The sequence below is a fragment of the Pantherophis guttatus genome, chromosome 6 (genome assembly GCF_059756535.1).
Source record: "Pantherophis guttatus breed Tessera chromosome 6, ASM5975653v1, whole genome shotgun sequence".
In the NCBI taxonomy this organism is placed as follows: domain Eukaryota; kingdom Metazoa; phylum Chordata; class Lepidosauria; order Squamata; family Colubridae; genus Pantherophis; species Pantherophis guttatus.
This window is the reverse complement of record NC_142068.1, coordinates 17,400,167-17,422,810: the sequence shown is the minus strand read 5'-3', so window position 1 is coordinate 17,422,810 and position 22,644 is coordinate 17,400,167. Positions and strand designations below refer to the sequence as shown.

At 40.5% G+C, this 22,644-nt stretch overlaps 1 protein-coding gene across 3 annotated transcripts in view; it reads left to right on the top strand.

The window, feature by feature from the left end:
* The window catches only part of FNDC3B (fibronectin type III domain containing 3B), a 313,079-nt gene that overhangs the window by 177,135 nt on the left and 113,300 nt on the right, over positions 1–22,644 (top strand). For all 3 annotated transcript variants that reach the window (XM_034438975.3, XM_034438974.3, XM_087872515.1), the window contains exons 4-6: positions 4,362–4,438; positions 15,644–15,887; positions 16,647–16,943. In XM_034438975.3, coding sequence (XP_034294866.2) covers positions 4,362–4,438; positions 15,644–15,887; positions 16,647–16,943 — 618 coding nt within the window. The remainder of the gene's footprint in view (positions 1–4,361; positions 4,439–15,643; positions 15,888–16,646; positions 16,944–22,644) is intronic.

Genomic DNA, 22,644 nt, shown 5'->3' with positions numbered 1-22,644 from the left:
TGGCTGAAGGAAAGCAGGGATTTTAAAAAGTGGATTTCTTTTAGCTGTAGGATTGCAATGTCTTTTGTGTGGGCTTAGCATTCATTTACGCACACCAATATTAGTCTTTTAAAAGAACCAAGGAATTGCTGCAGGCAGAAGAAAGTTTCAGGCTTCAGATAGAGTTACCAGTTGAAGTAGTTTGGATGATGGTAACAAAGAATGAGAAATGAAATGTATGTGGAAATCATTTTTGCAGCATTGACGTTAAGACAGTGAAAACATACTATAGTAATAAATCATCCCCTCTTCCAGCATTTTCTAAACTCTTTATCAAAGTGATATTAACAGACTGACGGTCACACCTGAGGTTCAGAGACTACTTATGAAGTGCACATATGATGATCACATACACACACACACACACAGAGAGAGAGAGAGAAAGAGAAAGAGATAGAAACTGAGGCTAGAGCAAGTCTTTTGCAAAGGGAATTTGAATGTAAAAGTGGTTGGCACCTGCTTTGACCTAAAAGTAGAAAACCCCTGAGATATCGGAACACTGCTATCATATCACCCCTAGTCCTTCTAGAGCAGGGGTGACAAACTCAAGGCCTGCAGGCCAAATGCTTAGATCTGGCCAGCGGGGCTGCCTTGGAAACAGTGAAGGACCGGCTGGTGCAGTGGTGGGTTGCCCCCGGTTCGGACCGGTTCTATAGAACCGGTAGTAAAACCAGCAGAGGGCTCCGCCCACTGACCCAGATGTCATCAGAAGCGATCCGTGCATGCGCAGAAGAGCGCACACACAGGCACGATGGTAAAGGTAAGTAGAACCCACCCCCTGAGCTGGTGGTACCCCTGTCATCAAAAATGGAGGTCGGGAGGACTGCATGTGGCCCTCCCGAGCTCCATTTTCGGCTGCAACGGCTCCAACCCTCTGCCAGCGAAAACAGAGCTTGATAGGGCTGTGCCTAGCTCCATTTTCACTGGCAGAGCGCTCAGGCCACCACAGATGCCCCGACACGAGTGACATTGAGCTGCCCACACACACCCTGTCCCCACAAGGTCAAGCACAACCCTGATGCGGCCCTCAATGAAATTGAGTTTGACACCCCTGTTCCAGAGGAACTAATTGGCCTTTTCTCTTCTAAGCAAAGTCTCCGCCTGATAGATTTTCCTCTAGATGCTTTGGGAGTACAATTCCCAGAAAAGAATTCTAGGAATTAGGATTCCAAGATCACTGGAGTTTACCAGCTTGAGGAAGTTTACTTTTAAACTATTCTGTCTGTGGTTTTTATTTCCCATAAATTGAGGGTTCTAATCCCTATGTTACATGCATTACTATATTTACATTTGATCCTCCAGAAATGATTTTTTCACATCCAAGGCTGGAGTTTTGAGTGGAAACTTTTAAGTCTCTTGCTTATATAACCACATTCTTTGGTTAATCTGAAGTGCTGAGGTAATGAGTTTTGTGATTTTCATATGTTCCTGAGATAGTTCTTCACATATGTAAAACTGAATGCAACTGAGTCTTGATTCAACGGTCATAAAGAAAAAGTTTTCTCTAGATGCAGATGCCAAACACTGCATCCATATGAGTGGCAATTCGGTTTGTTTGTAATGCTTGCATTTTTCAGAGAGTAGTTTCAGATATTTCAAAACTAAGTTGCAACTGTTTCTTCTACGCCAGGACAATATTCACATTATGTGGTTTACTATGTTATTTATACAACTTAAACGAGGCATGCAGATCTTTATGAATGTTTGTGCACATAGCTGAATCTCTATGTAGGATCAAGAGTTAGTATACCATAAATAGCAACAAGTCCAAATTTTGAATTGGAAATCTCTAGGTCAGGGGTGTCAAACTCAATTTCATTGAGGGCCGCATCAGGGTTGTGTTTGACCTTGGGGGGCCAGGGTGGGCATGGCCAGGGTGGGTGTGGCCAGGGTGGGTGTGGCCAGCTTGATGTCACTCATGTCGGGAGCACCTGTGGTGGCCTGAGCGCTCTGCCAGTAAAAATGGGCTCCCGAGCTCCGTTTTTGGCTATGACGGCCTCTTGCAACTCTGTGCCAGTGAAAACCCGCAGCCCTCCCAAGCTCCATTTTTACTGGCAGAGGCACCACAGGCTGGTCCTTTGCTGTTCCCAGGGTGGTCCCACAGGCAAGATCTAAGCACCCCATGAGCCAGATTTGGCCCCCGGGCCTTGAGTTTGACACCCCTGCTCTAGCTTGTATCTTGTACACTGTGAATTGACTGAGTTTTCCTCTGTCAATTGTTCTATCTTTCAGTTGCTTCTGACTCTTTGTAACCCAATGAATATCACTTTTCGGCATCAATAATAATTCCCTTGAGTTCTTGTAAACATACGGCTATGTCATCAGTGACAGTAACTAGACGTCTTGTTTTATGTCATTCTTTCTCAATTGCCTTCCTTTTTCCAAACTTCAAGGTCTTCTCCAATGCCTTTCTATTATGTGTGTAAAACATCCAAGTTTTAATTTCATTAATGATGTTTCTGGTGAGCGATCTGCTTTTATTTCATTTAGGACAGATTTATTTATTTAGACTATTTATACACTCAAGGTGACTGTAGGCAGTGTAGGGAGGTTTGTTCTTGCACTCCAAAATCCCTCAACAATTTTCTCTAGTATTGTACCACAATTAGGAGGAATCAATTTTTCATTGTTCGGTTTTGCTGATTACTCGGAGATCTATTACACTTGGAATAAATACTGCTTTGACGACATGTACTTAAATTTTCAGTATTCTGTCTCTGCAGATTAATATTTTTTTCTAGTTCAGAAGTCTCCAAACTTGGCAACTTTAAGACTTGTCAACTTCAGCTCCTACAATTCCTCAGTTAGCCATGTTGGGTGGGAAATTCTGGGAGTTGAAGTCCACAAGTCTTAAGTTTGGAGACCTCTGATCTAGATCTACCATAGTCAAATAGTAGACATCCATTTATTTCATGGCTATGAAAACCATCCCTGTGACTTTTTGTGATGATAGAAAAAGGAGTTTGATACAATGTCATCTTCCTGTTTGCTTACTTCCCACTGGGCTGTCATTGCCTGTTGACATTATCTGTTCTTTGAGCTTCGGCAAGAGTTCCCTTAAGTCTTCTTCTCTAGCTCTCATCAAACAGGTATCTTTAGCATATCTGAGCATATTTCTGAAAGGTCATAATTCTGATATATTGAACCATTCAAATATTTAAGTTGTTATATAGACGCTTCCTTGAATGTCATCATTACATCTGAATAGCTCCCTGTGAATGTAATTCTCCAGAATTATTTTGTAGTATGTACTAACACCTACATTTTTTATTACCATTGTAAAGCATCAGTCAACAACAGAGGCTTTCTGGTGCAGTTTAGATTTTGAGATAATACACTAACAAGAGCTACTACTGTTGGATGAAGACTTATCAGTCATGAAAGTCAGTAGGATTCTTTCAGCCTCATGTTGTTACTCCAAATGTAAACCAGGATGTACCCATGTTTGATGCTCAAGCTTTGGGAATTAGATCTGGGTATAAGCATGATAAATCAAATAGCTCAAAGTTGACATAGGAGTTCAATTGTAACTATGAATGTCGAAAAGCTTACTGCACACTCTTAACAGAAACATTCTTTAGATGCACCTGGAAAGATATGGGTGCTGTCTGTGTATTAGTTTCCTTCACATTACTTTAGAAATAACTGTGCATGCTCATAACTATCATCGAGGTGTGTGAGAAGGAAAGTATTGTTTGCACGAGGTGTAAATACAAAAGGAAGCCAGAGCACATTAGAACTAGTGGTTGCTTCAACATCAACAATACCAGTGGTGAAATCCAATTGTTTTTACTACCGATTCTGTGGGCGTGGCTTATTGGTGTGGCTTGGTGGATGTGGCAGGGGGAGGATACTGCAAAATCTCCATTCCCACCCCACTCCAGGGGAAGGATATTGCAAAATCCCCATTCCCTCCCCACTCTTGGGGCCAGCCAGAGGTGGTATTTGCCAGTTCTCCGAACTACTCAAAATTTCCGCTAGTGGTTCTCCAGAACTTGCCAGAACCTGCTGGATTTCACCCCTGAACAATACCATTACAAGGATAGAGGCAGCCCAAGTTTGCCTAGCTATCATTTGTTTGTCATTTGTTAGTATTTATTATCTAACCCAAAGCCAGAAGATTCTAGTACGCAATGAATGCAAAACCACTCAAGGTAGATTCTCACAATCAGGAAAGTATGGATAAAATGTGACTTCTATATAAACCCCAAAACACATAACAAAATCAAATTATCTTGGAAATTTTCAGCACAGTGCATTATATTGAGCATTAATTGTGTCTCCATTGTTTAATTTTCTTTTTTGTTTTCCCTGTCCTACAGGACCTGCAGAGGTACCCATGATGTCCCCCAATGGATCTATTCCTCCCATACATGTGCCTCCAGGTTATATATCACAGGTATGCTTCCTTCAGCAGGAGAATGTAGCATGGCTGGGTTGTGTGATCTTCACCAATTCTGTAATGGCATTTCTGCAATTTCTCTCCTTTTCGTTTAAAGAGAAACAGACAAATATCAAACTTTCAAGGCTGGCTTCAAAGGCATGATGTGAACGTATGTGGACAATGACTAGTTAAATCTAAAAAACGGTAGATTTCATTCTCAGCAGTAACTCTTTGCCCTGTACCTAAATTACTATGAGCTGTAGGGAAAGAATTCTTACTCACTGTGACATTACAGATCATTGCTTTATTTTTTTTATTTTTTCAGGCCATAAGGGAGATAATTTTGACACTGGTTTATAAGCCAGGCGTTTCTAGTAATTCTATTTTGGCTTCTTTTATTGTGACAGTTCTTATTTTTTTTGCTCTTGTCAGTTGAGATGTTTATTATGTCATCTCTTGGGTTGAGTATCGACCGCTTTTTCCACTTCCATCTAATGCGTTTCCATTGCAAAAAATGGATAAGGATTTCATTTATTGTTTTTCCTTTCTGTCTTGGTCGAAGAATCAAATACCTTCTGTGACTGATTTCCACACATTTCAGCATATAGATCAGAAGGAGCTGAATTTTTTTCTTAATAGCTTGGCTAGTTTCCAGCAACTGACCAGGTATTTGTTAATCTGGGAAGTTATCCAGAGCTCTGCCTATCTTAAAGAGACTCTCCCATTTCCATCTGGTAGGCCCTGTCAGCTTATTTTCTTTTAAGTGCTCCAGGATGAGATCGTTTTGGTCCTGTCGCTGATGCTGAACTTGGAAAGGAATGTAGAACTGACCTTGGGGACAAGAAAAGAATGGAAGGGCCATTAAGGAGGGACTTGCAGAACAGATTCTGAGAAAGAGCATAAGAAAGAAATTCAAAGCTATCTCACCTTGATTTTTTATTTCATTTTATTTTATTTTAGGTATATTGTGGAACAATGAGCAACTTAGTCAGGTTTTCAAAATTCTGATACTCTACCTTACTACAATAAAGTGGATTCCTAGAATCCTTGCCATGTCTATCTCTTGAACTAGCCTACTTCATAATTCTGTTATGATAATATTACCATATTTGACTTTCATTTTTGATACCTTATTTTAAATTATACTTTATTAGGGCATTTATTTATTTAATCAATCAATCAAGATGTATAGAGTTTTCCAGTCAACACTAACTCAAGGGGATGTACATGATTGAAAACAATGCATACTAATAAAAAAAGATGTAACAATATAGCAAAACCATATAGCACCAGAGGCAACTTCAGAGGGCATAAAACAGTCCGAGATCATCAAGAGGGGCACAGCATCCCTTGATTTAATGCTTAGGAGAAAACAGGTTTTCAGAAAGACAGAGAGAATGAAGTGGATCTGAATTTGAAGGGGTGGATGTTGTTTCATTAGACAGGCACAAGGACAAGACATGCCTTCTGTGACCCACAAGATGACATTGTTTAAATCAGTGGTTCCCAATCCCCCAGTCGATTAACTGGCACCAGTCCACGGCATACCAGAAACTGGTCCGCCCAAATAAGCAAAGCCCCATCCACGGGATGCAGGCAGCACAAAAAACCATGCCCACTCCAGTCCACGGAAAAACCTCTCTCCAGGGAACTGGTCCCTGATGCCCAAAAGGCTGGTGGCTGCTGGATCATGCCCACCCTAACAGAACCTTTTGGGCAGATAGAAATAAGGAAAGGAAGAAAGTCCCTCAAATGACCTGGCTGTGTACCATGAAAGGCTTTATAGGTGGTAACCAGCACTTGAATTTATTTATTTGCTTATTTATTTATCTATCAAATTTGTATGACCGCCCATCTCACGAAAAGTGACTTTGTACTATAAGGATATAAATCAATAACTTATGAAAACTGATATTATTAAAAAGATTGTGAAGATATGAATAAGATCTTGAATTGGAGTAAAATTATGTAAGAATTAAATTAAATCAAGTCAAACTCAACTTCTGGTACCTTCACGGACATGTCCGTAAGATTTTCTTGGCCAATAGATGCACTTGGTTTACCATTACGTGGAAGCTTTTTTCCCCAGATGTCCAAATTTAGTCTCTGCTTGTGGGATTTCTGATAGTCTCCCATCCAGTGCCAAACATATCTGATTATGCTTAACTTTTCAATATCAACCAGGATTGGTTCAATGCTGCAATTGCACTACATTAGCAGTCTCTAATTAAAAGAAAGAAATAGCATATGATGGCGAAAATTTGAGAGTAGCTAGATTCAACCCTGGGCCAGATAGAGGAAAACCTCTGATCTTGTATAAAGCAGCTCCTTCTGCAGTTGTGTTGCTTAAGGGCTCCCAGTTTGCCTGGGAATCAATTGCTTATCATTGTTCTCAAGTCCCATGCAAAGCAAGTGTTGTGAAAACTCTTTTTTCCCCCCCATTTAAATAAAACAGCTGGTTGCATAGTAAAAAGAAAAGGTTATATATTATCTCTCCCCACCCACCCTCTCTCTTGAATCAAAATCTATTTCTCACCATGTGGTAAATGAATGTTCTGCTTTGCAAATAACTTCATACCAAACAACAGCTTGAAGCACGCAGTAGCCACTTGGTTAAGTTTCCTGTTGTTGTTTGTTGATGGTGATGTTATAATAGTTGTATTTCCCTTGTTTGCTCTTGCCTAGCTTCAGTGATGTAGGTAATTAATGGGATTATTGAGTGATTCTTTAATTTGCCTCGTGTTTGTTTTGGCCCCCGGGAAGATATGAATGTAAAGGAAATAAGAACATTCCAATTTGTGAAGAAAAACATATTTTGACTTCAATTTGCTCAGTCCTCAAAAGCCTACGTCTCAAAGATCGAGCTGAAAACAGATATCCCCATGGAGAAATAACCTGTTAAACAAAAGCCATTAACTTATTTTTTTTCCATTTTATTATGCCAGCTTTCAGACTGTGATGGAATGTGCTTGAACATTGTCTCGACTGTCCATTGATTGCAAATCCAGATTAAAATGTTGCATTTATTATATACGCTGCATAAAAATGATCAGCAGAAAAAGAGGTTATCATTTGTTGGTGTGGAACAGGCAGGAGGACTTGATTAGTTCTTCATCTGTTTGTTTGCCAGAGTGTTTAATAATATACTTAACTGGGCCAGGTAGAAATCTACCAGTTGCGTACATAAAACTTTCTAAATTTGGGAATATGGTTATTTATTTATTTATTATATTTCTATACCGCCTTTCTCCCGTAGGACTCAAGGCGGTGTACAGTCAAGAAAAATATAGATACACAAACATCATAAAATTGCTAATTAAAATTATTATTATAAATAGTTTGGCCCAATTAAATAGAACCTAAAATTAGATAATATTTTAAAAACATTCACATGTTCATATGTTTAGCCCCGCTTGTTGGAACATCAGGGTTTTGAGGGCATGGCGGAAAGCACGGAGATCAGGGATATTTCGTATCTCTCGGGGCAGTTCATTCCAAAGGGTTGGAGCCCTCACAGAGAAGGCCCTCCCCCTGGGAGTTGCCAGTCGGCATAATTTGACTGACGGTACCCTGAGTAGTCCCTCCCTGTGAGAATGAACTGGTCGGTGGGAGGCTATTGGTTAACCATTGTTACTTTTTTTCCTGACTTGCATTCTATGAAGCCACGGTTTTTGGACAGTTTATGGTTTGATGTATTATCCAGCTGCAGAAAATAGGTTAATGCACAACCATGCTGAGTTCATTGTGAAACACAACCCGTGTGTCCTTTGTGAGTTGCTGGAGCCCAGCGTTCTATTCTGACTATTGTAGAATAGAGTTTGAGATGGCTCTTCGTCCAGGAATTGGAATAGAACAGAGGTCTTCAAACTTAGCAGCTTTAGGATTTGAGGACTTCAATTCCCAGAATTCTCCAGCCAGCTATGCTGGCTGGAGAATTTTGGGAGTTGAAGTCCACAAGTCTTAAAGCTGCCAAGTTTGGGGACCCCTGGGATAGAACCTTGACAATATCAATTGACCAGCCTGAGGTCAAAAGATACAGTAATAAATAATACACTGCTCAAAATGGTAAATGATCGATCCCAGCAGTTTGGAGTAGGTGTTGAAGGTGGGGGGAGAGAATTGTCCCCTTTGTCACTCCAAAAAAGAGGAGCCTAGGAAGCAACCTCTCCCTCCCAACCTGTATCCTATACAAACCATCCTCATAGGAAGGAAAAGAACCACTTTCCTTGATGGACACTCCAAGATGCAACCTCTTTCCTCCAGAGTTGGTCCAGAGAGGACTGTGAGCAAGGAGCAGAAGGAGCTGCAGTGGTTAGAATGCTGTTTTGCAGGCTACTTCTGCTGTCTACCAGCTGCCTGCCGTTGGCAGTTCAATTGTCACTGGCTCAAGGTTGACTCAGCCTTCCATCCTTTCAAAGTTGGTAAAATGATGACCCAAATTGTTGGGGACAACATGCTGATTTTGTAAACCACTTAAAGAGAGCTGTAAAGCACTGTGAAGCAGTATATAAGTCTAAGTGCTATTGCTATTGTTGCAAATCTATATTATTAGATACTACAGTTAGATAGACTTTACAACAAACCCAAACTGCAACATTCCCCCAAATTATTCACACGATAACCTCAAGACATTTGGATTTAAGTAAGTGTGTTGACCCAGGGTCTAACCTATCAGCCACGAAATCCTGTTGGGTGACTTTACACCAGACAATCTCTTTTGACTGGCTCACAGGATGATAGAAACTAGGCACAAGAAATATACATAAGCTTGCTTGAGTTCTAGAACAAAAGGATGGATGTAAATCTGATAACAGCATCCATGCGTATTTTTAAAAAGGTAAAGATTCCCCTCACACATAAGTGCTAGTCATTCCCGACTCTAGGGGGTGATGCTAATCTCCATTTCAAAGCCAAAGAGCCAGCGCTGTCCGAGGACGTCTCCATGGTCATGTGGCTGGCATGACTAAACTCCAAAGACACATGGAACGCTGTTACCTTCCCACCAAAGATGGTCCCTATTTTTCTACTTGCATTTTTTACGTGCTTTCGAACTGCTAGGTTGGCAGAAGCTGGGACAAGTAACGGGAGCTCACTCTGTTATGCGGCGCTAGAGATTCGAACCGCTGAACTGCCAACCTTTTGATCAACAAGCTCAGTGTCTTAGTTACTGAGCCACCGCATCCCTTCATGCCTATTTACACCTCTGCTATTTTTCTTTCCGCCATCTGTCTAGACCCATTAGGATCTGTCCTCTCCTTCTCCAATTCACAAAAAATTAGAGAAAAGCAGCGCTAACACTGTCCCCAAGGATATTTTTGATCTACTTGCCTCCATGTCAAATCCCAGTGATGCTACGTGACTCGTTGCTCTTTATTGTGTCCTAGCAGCCCAACCACGAACAAAAGAGGAAGGAGGAGGGGGGGCTTTTCTAAAAATATTGCTTACAGTGGAAAATAATGGAAGATGATTCCCTCTCTGGCTTTAGACATGTTTCCCCCCTTTTCTGTATGGAATGAAAGATCTATCTTTTCCTGGCTGACACTCTCTCTTTGCTATGTCACTCTGGGGAATTAATGACAGAACATGGAGCAAGGCCCTTAAGGAGCCCAAGCATTTGATAGGCTGGAAAGATTGTTTACAAATGTTGCCTTAATAAATAGTTGTGTCTTGCCTGCCTCGTTGGCAAGCTCACATTGCTGGAGCTCAGCAATGGGTTCCTCACAATTGACTTGGCAAAGCTTGACTGGATTTAAGGACTCAGACCTTTGGCATGGCACAAGACAACTCTTTAGAGCTGTCAAAGAATGGCACATCAAATTGCAAAACTGTGTCTTGACATATGAAATAACTATGCATTTGAAAAGGAGAACTGACCTAGAATTTATGGTATCTCAACATGGAAATTATATTTGGATTACCTTTCCATGCATGAGTTTCTGGTTTGAAGGTTTTTTTTTAAAAAAAAAAACATAAAGTCTTAGTATTTAAGTCTTCAGTGATTTATTAGGTAAGGACAAAACCTTTTTGGCTAGATAGAAATTACTGCAATTATATATTTTGTTTCACATTTTATATGGTGTTGTTTCTGGTATACTAATTTAATTTTAACGATAACCTGAAATTTTAAAATGACATAAGCATTTTAAAATTATAAGCCAATTTTGAGCAAAACCAAACTACAGCGCTATTGAAAATTCTTATCAAAACTTTGTAGGGTTTTTTTTTCTTTTTTAGTTTCATGATGTTTGTAAATTTCTGCTTTATTTGGTATTTTATTCTTTTTAATCTCAGTTTTCTTCTTATTTGGTCATTTTTTTTCCCTTTAAAATGTTTTAATTTTTTTTAAAAAAAACCCTTTATAACAAATAATGATGGAAACCCTAAAATAATTGATTGGCACCTGTTACACTGTTCAGCCTTGGACTGGATGACTGATTTGTTCACATTATTGACATCTCTGCAGTGGAAAATTCTGGCTCTCAAATCAACACTCTAATTTTATTTTATTTATTTGCCACCTGTTTGGTTTTGAAATGACTCTGGTGACTTATGGCATAAAAACATTAGAATCCATAAATATCCCTAACCAATAAAATGACAATACCTTCAAAGTAAATTCATGGTCACGTGATGGGGAAGTGGGTAGGGCGATGGAGGGGGGAAGATGGGGATTATGAGTCCTTCTAGGCCAATCAGGATAGAACTGGGGGGGAAAGGATAGAAGAGCTGGAAAGCAATAGCAATAGCACTTAGACTTATATACTGCTTCACAGTGCTTTACAGCCTTCTCTAAGCGGTTTACAGAGTCTGCATATTGCCCCCCACTCCCAACAATCTGGGTCCTAATTTTACCGACCTCGGAAGGATGGAAGGCTGAGTCAATCATGAGCCAGTGACAATCAAACTGCCGAACTGCTGGCAGAATTTAGCCTGCAATACTGAATTCTAACCACTGCACCACCACAGCTCTCAGAAAGGAACTCTGCTTGACATAAAATATACGAGAGACATCTAAATCTCACTTCAGTGGATAATCCAGATCATGCTTGACATAACTAGGCACAGATTATGAGGCAAGCACAAATGTGTGTACCTTAGCTGATAACAAATTTGCTTGAAGACAAATCACTTGAATCAGCTGAACCTTGGAAAAACAAAGGCTTTTGCAAAGACACCCATCCCTTCTCTTCCTCTAGCATGGATCCCCTTCATTGTTAGCTATTTTGTTGTCTACATCAGTTTGCCTTGGAGAAAAACCATTACTCAGTTATAAAGCGTGCTTTATATATCAGTAATCCTCTGTTCCTAATTCAGAGGTGTCAGTGCTAAAAATATCCTGGTATGAGACTCCAGGTTGCACCTGCCAATCGGTGTGATCACTACCAGGCTTTTGGGAGCAATATCTGACTTCCACTTGGGAAAGCCAAGGGAAATCATCAAAACCATTAAAAAGTGAAAGTTAGAATATTTTGGACATGTGATGAGACACCCAGAAAAATACACCATACTTCACTTAATCCTCCAGGGAAAGATTGAAGGCAAATGAGGTCCAGGCAGAAGAAGAACATCATGGCTTCAAAACCTAAGGGACTGGTTTGGACAAAACTCAGCAGCACTTTTTTGTGTGGCTGTTGATAAAAATAGGATCGCCAACATGATCGCCAACATCCAATCCAACGGATATGGCACAAGAAGTAGATCTGATTTATGGTATATTTGGAAATTTAGCAGGCAGTTTCAAAAGGCAAACACAATGCTACTAACGACTAATGCATTCAGTCCGCCATTTTCATCATGAGATAGATTTTAAACTTCATACCCCACAAATACAACGCCTGGTCTCATTTTTATAAAAAAAGGTTTGCTGTTTCTCCACTCACTTCTTCATATAGCATTTTATCTGAAAAAGAGTTCTGCAGAATTTAAAACCTTGCATACTCTTTGGTGTCAGTTTGATTGACCTTCATATAGTTGTTGCCTCACCATACATGTCCTTCACATTTTATGGCATGTAGATGGATGTCAAGTTGTATTCATGCAGGAAAGCAAATGAAAAGCCGTTTTTATCATTAGGGAACAAAATCAATGCCTTTATTAGCACTAATTGAAATGTCACAAAAGAAGACAGTTTGTTGATACAGATGATTGAGTATTGCTAATGTACTTACAAATTAACCTATGGAGTGGTTAATATGTAATAAATGTTTGTCAATCATCTCCTTAATTCAATCTCAAAAGGAACAGCAATTCATCCATTGCTCCCAAGGTATCCCTTACTTTAGCCAAAATACTGTATGTTGTTCAGATAACCAACATTTTGTAAATGTCACTTCAAACTTCTGTCAAAGAATTGGATTACCAATTGCTTTCCTTACTCACACACAGCAGCTTGGGGAACAGATAATATAATTAGAGCACACTATTTAATAAGTCTTAAAAGTATCTACAAAATTCATATTTATATATTTACAGTAAGAAATCCACCCTAAGTGTATAATAATTGGAACAGCGCTTGGAATAATTGGAATAGGATTAGAAATAATGAGATATGGGAGATATAGTTGAGTAATAATTAAAAGACTGACTTTTTAAAAAACTGCCTGACGTTTCCATGCATTCCTCCCCCCCACCCCTCTTTTGGCTATTTCTAACATAGTCCAAACCTCTTGGGATAAATTATGGAGGGAACTTTTATAGGCTAGAAATATTGGACCGATGGGCCTCTGAAATTAAATAGAAGATTATCTAAGACTGAAGTAACTGCAGATTCAATCACTTTATCAAGCTTTGGGTAAAGATCCAAAAGGACAGATGAATGAAGCATCTCATTCCCATGGCAATAATCAAAGTGAGACCTTCCTTTAATCCAAGGACAATTAATATACCATTTGACAGAATCTTTTGGCATGCTCCTCTAAAGCTAGAATCTTTGAAGCTACAGTACATCATTTTCAGGAGAACAGCTGAACATGGAAAGCCAAGGACATCTTAGAACTTGGCACTTTCTGGGGGTTAAGCTTGATGTAGTGGCAACTGTCCCATCAACTGTTCCAACTGTAGAATTCAACTGCTAAATTATTTTATTCTTCCCAACGTTTTTTGGATAGCAGCCATGACTCTTATTTTTCTACGGGCCCAAATTCCTTTATATTTTCCAGCAGGGAAAAAAATGCAAGCAAGCCAACCATCAACCGCTGCTTATTTGCCTTCTCCTTATTACCCCAACTCAGTACTTTCTAGGCAACACAGAACCACCCGTTGGAGATGACCCAGGATGCTCCTTTTGGTCAAGAAAAATAAATAGACCCTCAGTGAGTTTTATTATCTTTCTCTCATGCACTTTTCTTTCAATCACTTGATTCAGAACCTTCTGCTCCGGCATCTTGGAGAACAATCTGTGGGCAATACAGACATTTGGAAGCAATCCATGGATGATAGAGACAGATTCTTCTTGCCCTTTAGCTTTCAAAACCAGCAACCAATCCAAATGAATTTATTTTTTTTATAGAATTTGTATGGCTGCTCACTCGCTCTCAATGATTCTGGGTGGCTTACAAAGGTAAAAACCCAGTATACATGCAATAAAAACAATAACCCCCACCCATCGGTAACAACAATTAATCAGACAAGTCACTAGATGAGCACCATCCAACTCTGGATTCCCCAGGCCTGTTTGCAAAACCAGGTCTTCAGGGCCTTATGAAGGAGTGTCAAAGTGGAGGCCAATCTAATCTCCTCAGGGATGAAGTTCCAAAGGGAAGGGGCCACCACAGAGAAGTCCCACCAGATTTGTTCTGAGTACCACCAGATTTGTCAGTGTATTCATGACTGGCAGAGACATGGTAACAAGGTCAGCCAATGAATAAGGCTTAGTACCAGCCAATGGGAGCTGAGACAGCAAGGAGCCTGGGCATGGCTTAGCTGTGTTTAGCTCTAAGTGCTGTGCTGAGAACCAAAACAAAAAACTAGTCTGCTGAATTGAAACTGAAAACTGTTCTCTCCTGTTGGTATTGTATATTTACTTCATGTGTTATATATAAAGAGAAGTTAATGAATCCTGCTGAATCAGTTACCTGTGTTTGCTTTCTGGATTTGATTGCTGCAACAAACTCTGACAAGATTTACCTCTTTAGGAGAGGGCATTTGCAACATTCCCTGTCTCCCCAGTCTAGTGGGTCAGATAGATGTGACTAGAAAAAGATGGTCAAGACGTTCAGATAACTGGATCCCAAGTCATGTAGGGCTTTGAAGGTGTCAATCAGCACTTTGAATTGTACCCAGAAGCAGATCTGCAGCCACTGCAGCTCCCTCAGGAGAGATGACACACCTATGAACATCTGGGTCTGCATAAAACCATGCAGGCCACTGCATTTTAAACCAAATATACTCCATACAATCGGTGGTGGGATCCTGCTGGTTTAACAACCAGTTCGGTGATTGCGCACTTCATGTGCATGCGCACATGCACAGTTTTACAAAAATGTACCTTCTGCATTACTGCTGGAAATTAACACAGCCGAGGCGCGGCAATCCACTCTGCCGCGTGAATCAGCTGAGAAGATATAGGTCAGTAAAGTGCAGGGGCGGGTGGGCCCACCTGATCGTCGGAGTGAACCTGTTCACTCCCAGCTGATCATCGGAGCTACCAGTTCGCTTGAACCGGTCTGAACCGGTAGAATCCCACCCCTGTGTACAATGGTATAAACCACAAAAGGCATAATGTTGACTTTGGATGTTAAGTCTTGGTTTCTCACAGGTCTGATTTCCTTAGTTTTTGAACTCCTTGCTTTTTCTATCTATCATCAAACTCCACAAATAATATTGAACAAAAGGCCCCCTGTTTGGTATTCACCCAGTCCTTTAGGTTGGCATTTGAATCTGTGCAAAAACAAAATGTGTCCTTTTAAAGGGACAAGTAACTTCTGCACGCTAGTGCTACTTTGATCTCTGTTCAAATTCTCATTGTTAAAGCAATTACAAAATGCCTTGCTATAATTAGGATGGCTGCCTGAATGTCTGCCGTGAGTGAGCTGTTATCATGGAAATTTCTGGCATCGGACTTTCTTAGATAGAGATGATCTTCCTTACCCTAAAAAAAAAAAAAAGCTTTTCTGTTTATTGAATGGAAGGAAAAGAATGACACAATACTGTTATTATTTCAGGCAAATATATATATATATATATGCTAATTTTATTCATCCGGTTGCCTTTCCTTTGCAGGTATTAGAAGACAGTACGGGCGTTCGAAGGGTGGTTGTCACACCTCAGTCTCCAGAGTGCTATCCTGCTAGCTATCCTTCTGCCATTTCTCCAACGCACCACTTACCACCATACCTCACTCATCATCCTCATTTCATCCATAACTCTCATACAGCTTTCTACCCGCCTGTTACCGGGCCTGGAGATATACCACCTCAGTTTTTTCCTCAGCATCACCTTCCGCCTACCATTTATGGAGAGCAAGGTAAACTCAACTCTACACCTTTCAAATCTAGGTTACGTATTTTGCCGCGCTGCCTTGATTTGTTGAAACAGGACGGGCACAAGCTGTCCTCCACTTACAATCACACCTGGGATCGATATTTTTCATTGGTGTTAAGTGAGCCGTGTTGGATGTTTCTGCTCTTTTTTTTTTTTTTTGGTCGCAGTTGTTGAACAATTTGTTGCAGTTTTTAACGGAATCGTGTGGTTATTAAGCAAATCAAACTTTACCCACTGACTTCGTTGGTGAGAAGCCAGGTGGGAAGGTCACAGGTGTAGTGATCATGTGACACACCAGGACACTGCAACAGGTTGCCAACATTTACGATGGTTATTAAGCAAATTCAGCTTCACCTACTGACTTTGTTGGTCAGAAGCCAGGTGGGAAGGTTACAGGTGTGGCAATCATGTGACATACCAGGACACTGCAACAGGTTGCCAACATTTACAATGGTTGCAGTGTCCTGGAGTCAGGTGGTGTCCTTTTGCTACCTTCTGACAAACAAAGTCAACAGGGAAAGCCAGATTCACTTAACAGCTGTGTTGCTAATTTAAAAACTCCAGCGATTCCCTTAGCAACCATGGCTATAAAATGGAGCAAGCCTCACTTAACAAGTGTCTCACTTAGCAATAGAAATTTTGGGCTCAGTTGTGGTCGTAAGTCGAGGGCTGCCTGAAAAGAAATGCAGATGGCATTTGCATGGAATCTGAACTGTATGCCCTTTATCTTGTTTCATTTCAGAAATCATATATGGAATGTCAAGTTTCATAAACAGGGAAGATCAGTACAACAAACCGCAGCACAAAAAAATCAAAGACAGGCAGATTGATCGGCAGAACCGTTTGAACAGCCCTCCAGCCATCTACAAGAGCCATCCAGCGTGTACGACGGTCTACAATGGTACCCTCAAGACTCAAAACGGGGCCACCAATGGGGCAGGAGGCATCGGAGGCATAAGCGGAGGGGGGATGCCCGTCATCAAAAAGGCAGAACGCAGAGCACGAAGCAGCCCCAAGACCAACGAACAGGATTTGCATGGTAAAGTTAGCGACTTTTGGTTCTTCCTTCCTTCCTTCCTTCCTTCCTTTTTCTTTTTCTTTTCTTTCTTTTTTTTTTTTTTGCATTTCTTCCTATCATTTCAGATTTCTGGAAACAAGCTAGGAGAAAAATAAAAGAAATACATGGGACTCACACCATGTGCAGATGATAGATAGGTAGGTAGGTAGGTAGGTAGGTAGATACATAGAACATATATAGATGTGTGTGTGCGCGCATGCGCACATATATATATCTGAGTTTCATATATATACCCTGTTTCCCTCAAAATAAGACATCCCCTGATAATAAGCCCAATAGGGTTTTTGAGCGCATGGCAATAAGACCAAGCACTTACTTCAGGGTTCAAAAAAATATAAGACAGGATCTTATTTTGGGGGAAACACAGGTATGAATATATATATATATATATATAGAGAGAGAGAGAGATAAATACATAGATAGATAGATAGATAGATAGATAGATAGATAGATAGATAGATAGATATGAGAGAGAGAGAGAGAGAGAGAGAGAGAGAGAGAGAGAGAGAGAGAGAGAGACTGTGTTTCCCCAAAAATAAGAAATCCCCTGATAATAAGCCCAATTGGGCTTTTGAGCACATCCGCTAAAATAAGCCCCCCAAAATAAGCCCTCCCCAAAAATATTTAACCACATGCGCAGCCGGTCACCGCCATTTCCTCTGGTTAGGGTTAGGGAGACAGAGCTGGAAATCAGGTAAGAAGGCAAAAGGAGCCCCATCTTGCTCCATGCGCCCCAAAATGATAAGACCTCCCGGAAAATAAGGCCAAGCGATTATTTCGGGGTTCAAAAAAATATAAGACAGGGTCTAATTTTTGAGAAAACATAGATATCATTTCATTTCATTTCATTTCATTTCAATATATATATATATATATATATATATATATATATATATATATTAAAGAAGTCATAAAGAAATTAAAATATGACTTCCTTAAAACTTTCAAGTTTTCAAAAGAAAGAGGAAACCATTGTCTCTCCAGCTGTTCTTATACCATACTCTTTTTACCAAACATTTCTTAAGTCAAAACCACGCAGATAGCAGACCTGATATATTTATTCTTGTTCTTTGAGGCTGCAGTTTTAAGTTCCCCAACCTGGGACTAAGTTCCACTGAATTTCAACTTCTGGGTTGATGTATATTAAGACTACAAAGTGAAAATAGCTCAAAAGTGATTGCTTATCATTCTTGCTTCATAACTTAGCTTGTCGGTAGATGTACTCATTCTAAGGCCTCTTACATTCAGTGGACCTTTTTAAGTTGATATGGAGTGATATTTCAGTCAATTCCCAGTTTGTGCTAAAAGAAAATAATTGAAAACATACGCAATGTTTTTTAAATATTAGGTGATGCTCATTTTATATGTAGAGTAGTCCTCGACGTAGAATCACAATGGAGCCCAAAATTTCCATTGCTAAGTAAGACAGTTGTTAAGTGAGTTTTCCCCCATTTTACAACCTGTCTTGCCACAATTGTGGCGTTGTTAAGTTAGTATAGCAGGGTTGTTAAGTGAATCTGACTTCCCTCTTGACTCTGCTTGTCAAAAGGTCACAAAAGATGACCACATGACCATGGGACACTGCAACCGTCATAAATATGAGTCAGTTGCCCAGCGTCCGACTTTTGATCCCATGATCATGGGGATGCTGCAATGGTCGTAAGTGTGAAAGGCGATCATAAATCACTTTTTTTTCAATGCCATTGTAACTTCATATGGTCAGAAATGAATGGCTGTGTGAATTGAGAACTACCTGTACATATCACTTAAATAACTTTGCAGGGTCTGATTTCTTCCTTGACTGCTTTTCGTCCTTCTTCCAGATTCTATTCCTTGTCTATTCTTACTGGCTACTTTGATTGGCTCCTTCTTTTCCCCTGCAATTATTCTTCATCCCACGTAACGGTTCTGGTTGCCAGGCCTTATTTTTAGTGCCACATCAGATACAAGAGATCAGCATATGCTGGCATGTAGCTCTAAGCATCTTGAAAAATCTACCCAAAGGCAGGCTGGCTTGTTGTTGTGGTTGCCAGTATTAGTATTCTGAAATAAGCTTGCTGTCAGGGTGAATGCCTGCTGTAGAAAATTCGTCATAGGAAGTCAACAGTCATCATCCTGTTAATTGGGGGTATTGTACTGCTATGACAGAGTTCTTTATATACAGAAAGTCTTGTATTTGTTTCCTGGCTTATTCAGAGAAAAAGGTCAGGGAGCAATTAAATTTTAAAAAAAATGGTCTACTGGAGTTCCTTTTGCCAGGCAAAGTAAACTTACTTGTCTCAATTTAGGGACTTGCTGATGTGTAGGGATTATAATTTCTCAGAAATTTTCATCTGGGAATTCTAGCATCTCGACATATTTGGAGGGCATTGGGGATGGGGAAGGCTGGAACAGGTAGTACAGATGTGGTATTCAGCAGGTTCTGGCCAGTTCTGGTGAACCAGTAGTGGAAATTTTGAGTAGTTCAGAGAACCGGTAAATACTACCTCTGACTGGCCCCGCCCCCATCTATTCTCTGCGTCCCGAGTCCCAGCTGATCGGGAGGAAATGGGGATTTTGCAATAACCTTCCCCTAGAGTGGGAGGGAATGGACAGTATCCTTCCCCTGCCACGCCCACCAAGCCACACCATGCCCACCAAGCCACGCCCACAGAACGAGTAGTAAAAAAAAAATTGAATCCCACCACTGAGTAGTAGCTAGTTGGATAAACAGAATAAGGCGTTTCCTGTGTTCCTGTTTCATTGCATCTATGTTGGAACCAAATTCTACTGGCTTTTGTCTCTTCTTTATAAATGAAGTGTTTATAATGCTTGTAAGCTATAAAATAATGAATTGCAATGGCTGTTTTGACCATGGAAACATTTTGGAAGACGGAGGTTAAAGGGCTGAACCTAGGCAAGAAGAAAATCAATTTAGTTTAATTGCTAGAGGAAGCTGATTGACTAAAGTCTGGTGATGCCTGAACACATTCATGAACCAGCACAGGTAGTGGCTATCAAACAATACTCAACTCTTCCTCAAACCAGCTGTGGTATGCCATTTAAATTCTGACCATGTTGTATGGCAGCTTAAATTAGTACTAATGTACTTTGGAAGCCACTCCAGTAAGAATGGCTTATAGTCATATCAGTCCTTGTGAGTGCTCTGTCCTCCAAACTATCATCAGATGGTTGCTGCTGTTTCTGAATGCCAGGAGAGCTCTCTTTGAGTTTTTGGGGATTGCTTTTGAAATTGACAAATCATAAATAGTAGCAGACTATTTGCACAATAGCACGTGCAAATCTCCCTTGATTCAGAGTATCTCAGTGGCAGAATGGAATCCTTTTGGAGAAGGAAAGAGAGAGAGACAATTGAGTCCTTGGTACTCTCTGAATGTCAGCGTTCCAAGAAATGCACCGGTAGAAAGCAGAACTCCAAGGCAGGTAGATTCCTCAAAAAACAAATTTATTGGATTCATCATATTGACACAACTGGTGAAAACCGACTCTGAACGTTCCCGCGGTTTTTACTTAATTAAAAGAGAAAGTTTTTTCCCTTTCCCCAAGTCATCAGTCACATGGCTCAATAGATGTGCTGGCCAGTTGCTTAGTTACTTCGCTCCTCCTCCCCTCCCAGCCACCTGTTGGGATGACCTTGGTTCCCACAGGAAAAACCTTTTGTTTTGACTGCAAAACTCCAGTTAACTATTTCCCTCCCCCTCCCATCTAGTGGCAACCCTGATGCCTCAGAGATGGACCAGCCAGTTTCGCTTAAGGGTTGACACTGAGCTTAGTTGCTTTCTTGCAAACATTTTGTTACCAAAACTAGGTAACATCATCAATGCCTAGATAATGATGTTACCTAGTTTGGGTCATGAAATGTCTGCAAGAAAACAACCAAACTCAGAGAGCACCAAGGAGCCCTCATTTCAACCCTGAGCTACAAATATTCTCCTTTATTGAGAGACAATTCAGCAAAGCCAAGTTGAGGCTTGCAACAAAAGTTCATCTGTGATCTGCATGTGTGTATGGGCTTGTGCTTTTCATCACCTCCTAGGTCTACACCCACTTCACCTTCAGGTGTGATAAGAAAAATTACCTTGAGACTTTCTTGCCAGCACAAGATATCTTCCCATTTCCAGACAAAACAAACGAAATGGTGAACTGTAGCCTTTTTCATACTTCCACCCTCCAAATGTCTTGGATTCCCAATCACTCAAGTAATTTATGTTTATTTATTTATTTATTAGTTCAATTTATATGCTGCCCTCCTCCGAAGACTCAGGGCGGCTTACAATGCACTTATAGCAATAGCCTTCATTCTTTTGTATATACCTGCTTATTAGGGCTTTTGGCCCCCCATAAGCAGTGTTTCTACAAAGTCATCTTATTGCCCCCACAATCCGGGTCCTCAATTTACCTACCTCGGAAGGATGGAAGGCTGAGTCAACCTTGAGCCTGGTGAGATCTGAACTCGCACTAATTGCAGGCAGCTGGCAGCTAAGTGCTACATAACAGCACTTAGTCCGCTGCACCACCAAGGCCCCTATATCAAGGGGTAAATGCAGCAGTTGAAAAAGGTTCACTGGTTTGTTTGGTAGCTCTTGTGCTTCTGTAGGTAAATTTAGCCTGAGTCTGAATGTGCAGTTGAGATAAGGGCTTCAGGTGTCAGAGGACAGAATCGGACAACATTATAGTAGAATTACAATGCTATGGTTGTCCTGGCCCATTTTCTTCAGGTGTGTAGTTGCAACTGTCGACTGAAGCACCTTGTGCCCAAGCTCAGTATTTTTGTTGCCCATGGAGAATGCCCTGCATGACAAAACTGACAGGGGCTTATCTGTCCTATCTTCCAATCAGCTGGTCACGTCTGTTGACTTCAGCAAGGAACTTCAACAGCTGAATTGGGAAAAGGGCAGCATTTTAATTGTTAGCCTTTTTCTTCTTTTGCTTTTCAAGCTGGCAGGCTTGAGATAGTCTTCTGCCTTCTCTAAAGAAAACAACCAGGATATCAAATCATTGGTTGTTTAAGCTGAGCTTGTGCCTATAAAACTGGCTTCTGAGAACAAAGGATTTGACTTAGTTAATACCTTGCCTTTATTGTTTTTAACAAATAACATAGGGTGACAAACATTTATAACACACCCAAGGGTGCTTTTGCAAGAGGCAACTAGACTTTCTTGGTTTTCTTTGAAGACAGTTCACTTCTCATCCAAGAAGCTTCTTCAGCTCTGACTGGATGGTGGAGAATGGAAGGATTTATACTCCTTGCAGACAGCTGGTCATTTGCATTGAGACCACCTGGAGGTTTATCTGTGTTATCAGGATCATCTGAATAGTTCCACATCCATTTGCACTACTCAGGTGACCCTGATGACACAGATAAACCTCCAGGTGACCTCAACCTATTCTCTAAAGGAATGCAAATGACCAAATTTTTCCTGTTTCGGCGTAAGAAATGCTATTTCCGCAGAAGCAACTGTTCCAATGAGGCTGTTCAAAATGATTTCTATTGTTGGGTTGGTGTGCAGTGTTTTGAATATTTTTATAGCCATATTAAAAAAAGAAAACCATATTGTGATGAAATTCTCTGTTCATTCTTAGCTTTTTTTTTGTTTCGGTCGTCTGCCTGAAAACAGAATTGTCCAGCCTTTTTCCATTCAGTCTTTTATCCATTCCATAT